General features: G+C 36.4%; 1 protein-coding gene across 4 annotated transcripts in view; it reads left to right on the forward strand.

The window, feature by feature from the left end:
• The window catches only part of LOC111807116 (transcription factor bHLH147-like), a 2,872-nt gene extending 346 nt beyond the window's left edge, over positions 1 to 2,526 (forward strand). The window contains exons 2-3 of one of the 4 annotated variants that reach the window (XR_002816905.1): positions 169 to 1,843; positions 1,917 to 2,526. Coding sequence is in view for 1 of the 4 variants with exons in the window: in XM_023692694.1 (XP_023548462.1) it covers positions 304 to 912 (609 nt within the window). In the remaining 3 variants the exon portion in view is untranslated. Of the gene's footprint in view, positions 1 to 168 lie in introns of all 4 variants that reach the window. The other 3 variants (XR_002816906.1, XR_002816907.1, XM_023692694.1) reach the window with 3 other exon arrangements.
• Positions 2,527 to 11,892: the final 9,366 nt, after the last annotated feature.

Genomic DNA, 11,892 nt, shown 5'->3' on the forward strand with positions numbered 1-11,892 from the left:
TTTGCTTTTTTCCTGATTTCGTAATACCTCTATTTTTTGCTTCATTTCTTCGTAAGAATCGGTCTCGATTTGATTTGTGATGTGTTGCTGTAAATTCTGATTTCGTTAGGGAGTTGACGTTTCTGTTCGGCTAAATCTGTTATATCCTTTTGTTTTACTCTTGCTCAGGATTTTTTTTCTTTGCTTGCTTTGGAACGCGTTGTGTAAATTTGGAGGAGAGAGATTAGATTAATGGTTGATCATCTTTGAATCATCGATTTGTGGAGGGAATCGATTTTTCTGAGATTGGATCGGTGCGTCTCGATGGCGTCATCTGTTCATTCGAACTCCGATCGCGCGCGGGAGTCTTCAAGGAGGCAGAAGAAGAAGAAAAGCCACGGCAACAGAGATCATCATCAAAACCAGAACCATATTAAATGGAAGTCTCAAGCGCAGCAAGAAATTTACTCGTCCAAGCTGGTCCGAGCATTGAATCAAGTGAGGCTCAGTCCTCCGAACGAGGCGCCGCGCCGCGGCAGAGCCGTACGCGAGGCCGCTGACAGAGTCCTCGCCGTCGCTGCCAAGGGGAGAACCAGGTGGAGCCGAGCCATCTTAACGAACAGGCTGAAACTCAAATTCAGGAAGCCGAAAAGACAGAGATCGGCATCCACCGCCGGAAACAACCGCTCAAAGAAACCTAGAGTTAGCGTATTGCGGTTGAGAGGGAAATCCTTACCGGCGGTACAAAGGAAAGTTAGGGTTCTTGGACGGCTAGTTCCCGGTTGCCGGAAAGAACCGTTGCCGGTTATCCTGGAAGAGGCTACCGATTACATAGCTGCACTTGAAATGCAAGTTCGAGCCATGAGTGCCCTCGCCGAGTTGCTCTCGGCCTCAACTTCTGCCGCAGGCTCTAGCTCCGCCCCACCAAACTGATTACTCGCTTTCCTACTGGTGTTTCCCTTTTCCCGACAAATCCTACCATTTTCCCGCTTCTTCTCGTATCTTTGCTTTGCTTGCCTCTATGCAAGTGAAGTTACTGTCTGTTAAATATGGTTGCTGCTATTTTCTTCTTCCTCCTTCCCCTTGGTATTCTATTTTTTCTGTTCACTCTTCCCCTCCTCCTGAATAACTTCTTTGGAATCCAATGCCCAAAAAGAAGAGAAAAAAAAGGGAAAAAAGAACTTGGAATCCGTACATAATTTGTGCTGTAATCTTCGGCCTCGGCTTGTCTGTTGTTTTACATTCACTTCGTGGATTTATTAACCCCTCTTGTTGATTTCTGCAAAGTTAATGAGAAGAAAAAACAGTTTTCTGGTGAATCTTAGGCAGTATTTACTTGGTGCCCATGTCTAAGCTGATCCATGGAAAACAAAAAGAAGGGGGTCAAGTATATACTCGGTGCGTTTGAATTGGAAACTGAAAGTTGCTTTGTCTGAGAATTTGGGTTCATTTATATTGAGCTCTAGGATCCAACTTCTTAGCTTAGCATCATTCCTACCCCTCTAATAATTTTAAGTTTCTTGTTCTGTTTGTTTTGTTTTGTTTTTTTGGTGAGTAAAGTTTTGAAATGAGGAACTCTCTAGTTGTCCAGTGGGGCTAAAACCCAGGCAGGGGAAGAGACAATGGAAGAGGAGGAGAAAGGATCTTGTCATGTCTGAGTTTAGTAAAGCGCTGCTTGTGGGGGCAGGGCAAGGCAGGGCATGGCATGGCATGGCAGGGCAGGCAGGCAGGCAGGCCAAAATTTGGTGCTGAGAATCATGTTTTGAGTAAGACAGGAAGAGGGCTCTGGCAATCATGTGGGTTATAGAGACTTATAGTACAACCACGCTGAACAGTGACAGCCCTAGATTTTTGGGGCATCCATGTGAGTTTCAGATATACAATTTCTTTTTCTAAATTTTACATGTATTTATTATGTGTGAGGTATTTCTTTGTAGCTTCACCTGCCCTACTTCATATCCAAAGGAGGAGAGGACCTTGTTTGGCATGCAGACAGATAGATACAGCTCACTCCTAGTGGCCTCCCATTTCCTCCCCTCTGTCCTGGCTCCCACATCCCCATTCTTCTTCTTTTTAATCTCCCATCCCTCACCTACCTCCTCCTCCTCCTCTTCCTTTGCCTTTTTCAAGTTTTTTTAGAGTAGTTTTACGTCTAAAACTAGAAGTTCTTCGTATAGAATTCGGTTTGGAACGATGTGGCGGTGAGATTTAGAATGGTGTGCCGATTCAATCTATTGTTCTACCTCACTGCCACACTGTTTCACATCCAATTTTGTGTCTGAAATTTTAAATGGTTTCAATTTTGTGTCTTCATATTTTTTATTTCGGTAAAAGGAGGTTCTTTATTCTATCCTAGGGATCTTTCATCCGTCCTACCACCTTTGTGAGTTGTTGTGATGTCCCACATCTTTTAAAAGGTGTAGAAAGTTCTCTCTAGTAGATGCGTTCTAACAACCTTGAGGGGAAGTTTAGAAGAGAAAAGGACAATACCGGCTAGCGGGTTTGGGCCATTACACCCTACTGCTAATGTAAGATTATGTTCACTTACTCGAAACATTATTAGAGAGGGATTAATTAGTTGTTCTCGTGTTTTAAACAATTGAATGGTTCTTCTTCCGAATTGAAAGCCTAACTAGACGTGACCTCACCCGGGTATTAAAATAAGAAAAAGAAGCTAAGTGGGTGGGAAGTTTGACCAAAAATTGACAGCACATAGAACATAGACAGACAATTTGTCCAATGAACCAAATATGTTTGCATCAACAAATGTTTGAGCTAATCTTGTCTCCCAGCTCTCTTTTTCTTAGTTATACTTCATTTGAATGAACTCAATTTCATTTTGGTTTCGTTTCCTAAGCCTTCCATTTCAATCCAAGTCTTTGTTTAATAACAGCTCCGGCCGACAGTCAACTCCCAACAGCTTTGCCTTCATTCCCACGTTTAAGAAGTTGTTCCACCTAAACCCGAACTCAAAACTTATATTAAGATATTGAGTTTATTTGTTTAGGTCGAGTGTCAATGTGACATAAATATATGTTATCGATATCCGTTTGGTGTACCTAAGTTTATATAAAAAGTCGAATATGTTTCAAACTGTCTCACTTTAATATCAATACTTTTTTAGTAGAGATATGTTCATATGACCTAATAGTCTGATTACTCGAACTATCAAACTTAAACCATAAAGGTTGACTTGGGTTGGTTATAATTATTTTTCGTCTTGAGTGAGTTGAATTTTTGTAAATACGAAAATTTGCATCGGTATGCAGGTTGACAACCCAACTAATTCGACCAACCCAAAAATAAGGTCACAGTCTAACTCAGTCAAGGGTGGAGTTGGGTTGTAAACTCTATTCGTGTTGTTCGGGTCACCAACCCAATCTAACTCAACTTGTGTACAACCTTATATTTTTAGTTCATTCAACAGGTGGGGCGGGGAGAATCGAACTTCTGGCTTATGGGTTTTCGAGCACATGTGTTAACGAGTCAAGGTATTTTCAGGTATGTTCTAAAACAATATCGAAAATAAAATGTTGTGAATCATTCATGTAATCCTTGTCTCCCACCTTCCACTACTTTTGTTGTGACCAAAGATTTGATTGCCTTGCAATTCAATTCAGGTATTTGTTAAATCACACAGCTCACGCCCACAAACTAAACCCCTAAAACCCTTCCCTTCCTCCCTAAGTTTCTAAAACCTTCTTCTATTATTAATCTTCTCATACATTTATTTATTTATTTATTTATTTATTTTTAAATTAATAAATCCCATCACATTTTAAATCAAATATTTAATTTAAAAAATAAGGACTAATATTTATAAAATTGAGTGCTGACGTGGCAGAAGTTCCACATAATTTGATAGATGATTAGACCACATGTGATGGCTGATGTGTCAGTAGCATACTCTTAGTCCCTAAAACATATTTATAGATAATGTTTCCCTTTTTTCTTTTTCTTTTTTTTTTCTTTTTCTTTACCTTTTTTTTACGTACAAGCAACTCAATATTCAATACTTTTTTCTTTTTGGTTCTTCAATTGATATTTTCATATTTTAGTTTCTTAAATAATATAGTTCTCATCACAAAATCATTTTAAAATAACTATCTAATAATTTATTTAAAACAATAAATAAATCGTTCAAATACAATTTTAATATATATATAAAATAAAAACCAACAATAAATTTGTAATCTCGTGCGTCTTTTTTTTCATGTGTATGTTCTCGCTTATATGTTTAATTTATGAGTCTTTACGATATAGCTCCCTAAAAGAACGGTGCTTATTGCTCGTATAAGTAGTAACTATTTCTTGATCATCATATCCCTAAAATCATTCGTACTCGAATGTCGTCTTTGTTCATTCGCGTTGTCATCTTTTACAAACACGTCATAAAAACTAATCGAACATATTCTTTTAAAAAAAGTTTCATGTCATTTATACCCATAATATTGTATGCTCATTCATAATTTATATCTCTAATTTACTTATTATATAATCTAAAATTGTGTTAATTAAGATTATCGAATTTAATCGTAATTTATTCTAACCTTATCGAAAAAAAAGTTTGGTGAGTTATGTAAATAGAAAATATTTAATAATAATTCAATATTTTATTGGGATTTTGTCTCATAATTAATATTTAAGACTAAGTATAATAAAAAGTGATTAAATAAAATAAATAAAATAAATAAAAAACCTATAATTAGAGGCATTTGTTCACAAATTACATCAATCAATCCTTTGCATTAATGACAATTTTATTAATTTGGTGATGCACCGTTTGCTTTGACATGATTGATGCCTACTTTTTTTCTTTTTTTTCTTTTTCAATTTTCACTCACAAAAATAAACAATAATATATATATATATATATATATATTCAAAATTTGTGGCTCGGTATAGTTTTTTTATTTCAAAAATACCCTTCAACGATATCATTATGGTTTAATTTTTTTTTAAATTCTAAATTATGATATCGAGGGTTTCTAAAAGTTTTAGAGTATCAATAATTTTTAAATTATTGATATTTTTTAAAAATTTATGGGTATTTTTTAACAAAACGGTAGTCGTTTCAATTAATTTATATTTTTTAATATTAACGATTTTTTAAATAAAAAATAAATATGGATAATATTATTAAGAATACTTCCAATTTAGAATTAATTATTAATTATTTAAACCATTTCCTATTTATTTAAGAGATAATGTTGCATTATTGATTGAATTTGCAAGGGTATATGACGTGTCAATTTTATAATTTTATAATTTAATTTCTAGCCTCTAAACTAATGGACCCATATTGGTTGGAGTTTGATTCTGGACTTCAATTTTGTTTTAAGTTGGGCCTGTATTGTCTTTAAGTTCGGCCCATTTATCCGGCCCAACGGGCCCATATAACTGATGGATCACAATTACTGAGCCCATATAAGTGCTGGATCTCCGGACCAATGGGCCTTCTGCTCCACGCAGCAAGAAGTGAAAATGGATCTCCGGCCCACTCTTACTGTTGTAGCGTCCCGCTCATCTCTCCATCGTTTAGTGTTTTAACTTAACCACAAAAGTGTGTAGTTGTAACGTGTAACAGCCCAAGTCTATCGCTAGTAGATATTGTTCTTTTTGGGCTTTCTCTTCCGAGCTTTCCCTCAAGATTTTAAAACACGTATGCTAGTGAGAGGTTTTCACACCCTTATAATGAATTATCTGTTCCCCCTCTCCAATCGATGTGGGATCTCACAATCCACTCCCTTCGGGGACTAGCGTCCTCGGGACCTTCCGGGCTCGCCCAGTATCCTCACTGACACTTGTTCCTCTCTCCAATTGATGTGAAATACGTCCCACTCATCTCTCCATTGTTTAGTGTTTCAACATACTACAAACCACTAGTTATAACGTCCCGCTCATCTCTCCATTAGTGTTTCAGTCGACTTCAAAGTGCTAGTTGTAACGTCCCGCTATCTCTCAATTGCTTAGTATTTCGTAGACTTGTTTCAAAACGAGGAAGTAAATTTCTCTCGTGTTTTTTCCTTTCTAATTTTACTGATCTATTTGACACGAAATTAATAGTTTATAGTCCAAATAGACACCGACTTCAATATTCATGGACTAAAAAACCTATAATTTCATAGTTTTTTTAAATTTGATAGTGAGCGGGAATTATCGAGGGAACGGAATATAAGTAGAGGTGAGGGGCAAAATGGGCATTAATGAATAAGGAAGAGAGAGAGAGATGGAGATGAAATGAAAAAGGGTTTGGGATTTTAGGGTAAAATGTTGGATGTTGTGAGATATGTAGAAAAAGGTGAGTCCTTTTCATTTGTATATCACACACTGCCCCAAAGCAACGCGCTTTCTTGGAAGCATTTTAGGGTTTGGTTTGGGCAGCCATTGTTGAATTTCCCTTCCACCCTTTCACTTCTTTCTCCATTAACAAAACAACAACATATATTCATTCAAACACAAACCCTAAATCCAACGTGGATCAATGTCAGAGCTCCAGAGATTCTTCGAGAAAAAGCTGTCACTGTGTCACGAGATAGCTCGAGAAATTTTTGAGAAAAAGTTGTCATTGTGTCACGAGATATAGCTCGAGAAATTCTTTAAGAAAAAGCTGGCACTGTAACACAAGATAGCTCTAGAAATTCTTCGAGACAAAGATGTCACTATGTCACGAGATAGCTCTAGAAATTCTTCGAGAAAAAGTTGTCACTGTATCATGAGAAAGCTCGAGAAATTTTTTGAGAAAAAGCTGTCACTGTATTATGAGATTGCTCGAGAAATTCTTCGAGAAAAAGGTGTCACTGTGCCACGAGATAGCTCGAGAAATTCTTCGAGAAAAAGATGTCACTGTCTCACGAGATAGCTCGAAAAATTCTTCGAGAAAAAGTTGTTACTGTAGCACGAGATAGCTCGAGAAATTCTTCGAGAAAAAGTTGTCACTGTATCACAAGATAGCTCGAGAAATTCTTCGAGAAAAAGTTGTCACTGTGTCACGAGATAGCTCGAGAAGTTCTTCGAGAAAAAGTTGTCACTGTGTCACGAGCTAGCTCGAGAAGTTTTTCGAGAAAAAGCTATCACGATATGGTCGACAATTTTTGCTCTTAGATATATGAACGAGAAATTACAAAAAGATAAACATTCAATTTGTATTCAGTGGTCTGATTTACATCTAACAGATACAAAAACACGCAACCTTACCGAATAATTTTTCGAGAGGTAGGGAAAGTTCAGTCCATGTCACGACGATAGTGATGTTCGGAGTCAGGATTTTTTAGGAACCGACCTATTTGACCATCCACCATAACTCAAAGTATGGTCCCTATTTTTTTAATGACTAAATTACCCTTTTCCCTTACATCTCTCTTCTTCTCCATCACTTTCCAATTCCCTTCTTCCATCATTCCAACATTCCATATATGTCTCAAACCCAATACCCCTCCATGTCTTATGGTGAAGCATTTGGACAAAAAGGGTATTCTATTTAAAAAAAAACGTCCCCCCGAGATCGGTTTAAAAATTACGAGTCAGTTCGAGCACGTCTCAATGAATAAGATACCAACTATTATTAAGCCAAATATTTCCACCATAATTCATTATTATTAAATAATTATACACAAAATTTAGTGTAGGAAACTTCCCTTCTTCATAGATTGATGTCGAAGGAATATTTAGATATGGTGACTTTTCGAATTCCCGACATTATCACAAAAAGTTACTTTTATAAAGACATAAAAAAACTAAAAGAAACGGTGGGAAAAAAAGGGACGAGATCGAATAATAAAAGGAGAAAACGGTACTTGAGTTGGGTCGGAAAAAAAGTTTCTTTTCATAAACTCGAAAATTCAAGTTGATTGGGTTGGTGACTTGAATGACTCGAACAGGGTTCACAATCCAACCCAACCAAATCCTTGAATTTCGGGTAGGGTTCGAATAAGGTTCACAACAACCCGACTCATTCACCAGTTATAACGCATCACTAATCCCTGTTGTGTTATAACTTGATTTAAAAGTGTCAACCTATAAACCGAATCAAATTTTCGATTTTTTTAAAAATTCAACTTAACCCACATCAACCTAAAAGATGTGGGTTGGACGGTTTAGATTGTTCGAGTCATTGGGTCATTATCGAACGAGTTGAGCTATGTTCGGGTCGAGTTTGAGGTGCAATGATGAGGGCATAAGAGGAGTGAAAGGAATCCTATTTTGTATGTATGGGGTTATAGTGTTTTGGGGAGAGACGTGCACGCAACCCTATGGTGATTGTCCTTATTGTCCTTCTAAACGCCCTTTTTTCTTTTGTCCATTTCCCTTAAAACGCGTTTTACTTTTTTTACATTCATTACTTTCCCCACTCCTTTTACCCTTCCAAACACTTCATTTAATTATTCATTTTTAAATAATTAAATAGAATTTTGAATAATTATTTAATCTTTTTTTATATAAAATATTATTATTAATTAATTTTGTAATTAATACTTTAATTATGACGTGGATTAACATTGTTGACTTTGACTTACTTCTCCATGTGCTGCTGTCGCTGTTTTTTTATTATAATTTTATTATTATTCTTTTCGGGGAAGAGAATTATTTATAAAACATGTAAGAATAAAAGTTTTTTTTTTTTAAATAAAATAAAATAAATAAATAAATATATATATATATATATATATATATATATATATATATATATATATGTTGGAAAGTATTTAATGAAAAAAGAGTTATATAGTTCATCTGTTCATATACGTGCTTGATAGCAAAATGGGTTCGAGTTACACTTTTGGCTTACTATAAGTTTGGTTGTAGGTGACTGTTCCCCCTATTGACTCGTTTTTTACGGAGTTAATCGAGTGTTTATAATATGAAGTAAAAAAATTTCTTACCACTTGACTATACAGAGAAGTAGGCTCGAAGAATAGATCTAGAGCAAGCAACAAAATGTAACAACCTAATTCCACCGCTAGTAGATATTGTCGGCTTTGACTCGTTATGTGTTGCTGTCAGTCTTACGGTTTTAAAACGTGTTTATTAAGGGGAGGTTTCCACACCCTTATAAGAAATGTTTCGTTCCCCTCCCCAACTGATGTGGGATCTCACAATCCACCCATTTGGAGACCCAACATCCTCGCTAACACACCGTTCGATGTCTAACTCTTAACAAATATTGTTCATATACGTGCTTGATAGCAAAATGGGTTTGAGTTACACTTTTGGCTTACTATAAGTTTGGTTGTAGGTGACTGTTCCCCCTATTGACTCGTTTTTTACGGAGCTAATCCAGTGTTTATAATATGAAGTAAAAAAATTTCTTACCACTTAGACTATACTTCATACGACATTGTATTCGAAGGGAGAAGGGAGAAGTAGGGCTCAGAGAACAGACCTAGAGCAAGCAACAAAATGTAACAACTTAATTTCACCGCTAGCAGATATTGTCCGCTTTGGCTCGTTATGTGTTGTTGTTAGTCTTACGGTTTTAAAACGTGTCTATTAAGGGGAGGTTTCCACACCCTTATAAGAAATGTTTCGTTCCCCTCTCCAACTGATGTGGGATCTCACAATCCACCCATTTGGAGACCCAACATCCTCGCTAACACACCGTTCGATGTCTAACTCCTAACAAATATTGTTCATATACGTGCTTGATAGCAAAATGGGTTCGAGTTACACTTTTGGCTTACTATAGGTTTGGTTGTAGGTAGTCGTTCCCCCTATTGACTCGTTTTTTAAAGAGCTAATCGAGTGTTCATAACATATGTTAGTACCAAAAATCTCTGTCTTACCATTTGGCTATACTTCATACGACTTTGTTTACAAAGGGAGAAGGGAGAAGCAGGGCTCGAAGAACAGACCTAGTCGTGCAAGAAAGTGGAGATATAGCAAGTAACGAGATGTAACAACCCAAGTCCACCGCTAGCAGATATTGTCTGATTTGGCTCGTTATGTGTTGTTGTCAGTCTCGCGGTTTTAAATGCGTCTATTAAGGGAAAGTTTTCATACCCTTATAAGAAATGTTTCGTTCCACTCTCCAATTGATGAGGGATCTCACAATCCACCCTTTTGGGGGCCCTAACGTCCTTGCTAACACACCGTTCGATGTCTAACTCTGATACCATTTACAACAGCTCAAACTCACCACTAACAAATATTGTTCGTTTTCATCCCTTACGCTTCACGGTTTTAAAATACTTCTATTACGAAGAGGTTTCTATATCGGAATGGTTCGTTTCTCTCTCCAACCAACATGAAATCTTATACGAGATCGTTTTTTATTGATTAATATATATATAAAGATTAGGTGAAATTGGGAATGGCGCAATCACCGGCTTCCAACCCTACTTTCTTTCTCTTTCCTTCCGGTCAAGTCAACTCATTCATTTGTTGCGCTTCATATTATATTATATATATATTTATTGATAATTTTTATTTTCTAAAAAAAAAACTTTTATTTTTTCAATCATTAAATATATGATTAAAAAAACAATAATTTCCATCTCTTTCATACTCATACATCAAACGCATTAAAAGTGATAGTTACTTATATCAACCTAATAAGTCATCAAATTTTAATTTTTTTATTTTAATATATACATATATTCCAAACAAAAGAACGATGATTTGAATAACTGAGGACGTTCGATTTGAATCTTTGACCTCTTGACCGAAAATTTGGAATTTAGGTTCAGTATCTAATGACCCCGACATTCTCGTGCATTGACATGATCGTGTTACTTAACTTGAACCATCTCTAAGACCGAAGATTGTTCTTGCAAACAAACTCGTGTCCTCTTAGCTTGTTTTGTCATAACTCACATATTTCACTCTACGAGATCACTCAACATAGAATTGTCTCACGAAAATAGAAGGTGCACCGTGTTAGTATGGGTATTAAGTATCAATTCTTTTCAGTCTTTCTTAACCATCATGTTTTTAGGGTTACTCTCGGTTCGTTCATGTAACATCTTAAGTCCACCGCTAGTAGATATTGTCCTCGATCTGTTAGGGAGAGGTTTTCACACTCTTATTAAGAATGATTCGTTCTCCTCCACAATGATGTGGGACAATTCAGATGAGCTATGTTCAAATTGGAATAAGGATATAAAAATTTAAGTCAACGGGATGTTTGTTTTGGGTCAAAGGATAGATGAGAATGAAGACCAAAAGTCAAAAGAGAGAGAGAGGTTTGGATATTGATTAAGCATGATAATAATGTATAGAGAAGGGATGAGGCTAAAAAGTTGATGGAGGTTTGTAGTTTCCTAGAAACTTCTCTCTCTACACAATATCAAACAAATTTCATATGAATCCTCAACAAAAATGCATCAAAACACCTAATTTATTGCACTTTTGTTTGTATTTAAAGTCACTTTCTTAATATTTAATACTAATCTTATCGAAACTTTCACGCCCCAACCAAAATTTGACTTACGAACAGTTCTGTAACGATCCAAGTTCATCGACGCGTCTGCTATAGTGAGGTTTCCACTCTCTTATAAAGAATGTTTCGTTCTCCTCAATTTGCCCCTTTCGGGTTCCAACATCCTTGCTAGCATTCGTTCCGTTCTCCAATCGATGTGGGACCCTCCAATCTACCCCTGTTCGGGACCCAACATCCACCCTTGTTCGGGGTCAGCGTTCTTGCTGGCTCCTCGTGTCCTCTCCCTTTCAGGGCTCAACTTTCTCACTGGCACAACACCCAGTGTCTAGCTCTCATACCATTTGTAATGCTTCAAGCCTACCGCTAGCAAATATTGTCCTCTTTGAACTTTTCCTTTCGGGCTTCCCCTAAAAAATTTTAAAACGTTCAAGCCCTTATAAAGAATGTCTCGTTCTCCTCCCAACCAATGACGGATCTCACATTTTCTATATATTATATTTTTGTTTCGAAATTTGTAAAATGTTGATTTTCGTTTA

The sequence above is a fragment of the Cucurbita pepo genome, chromosome LG12 (genome assembly GCF_002806865.2).
Source record: "Cucurbita pepo subsp. pepo cultivar mu-cu-16 chromosome LG12, ASM280686v2, whole genome shotgun sequence".
In the NCBI taxonomy this organism is placed as follows: domain Eukaryota; kingdom Viridiplantae; phylum Streptophyta; class Magnoliopsida; order Cucurbitales; family Cucurbitaceae; genus Cucurbita; species Cucurbita pepo.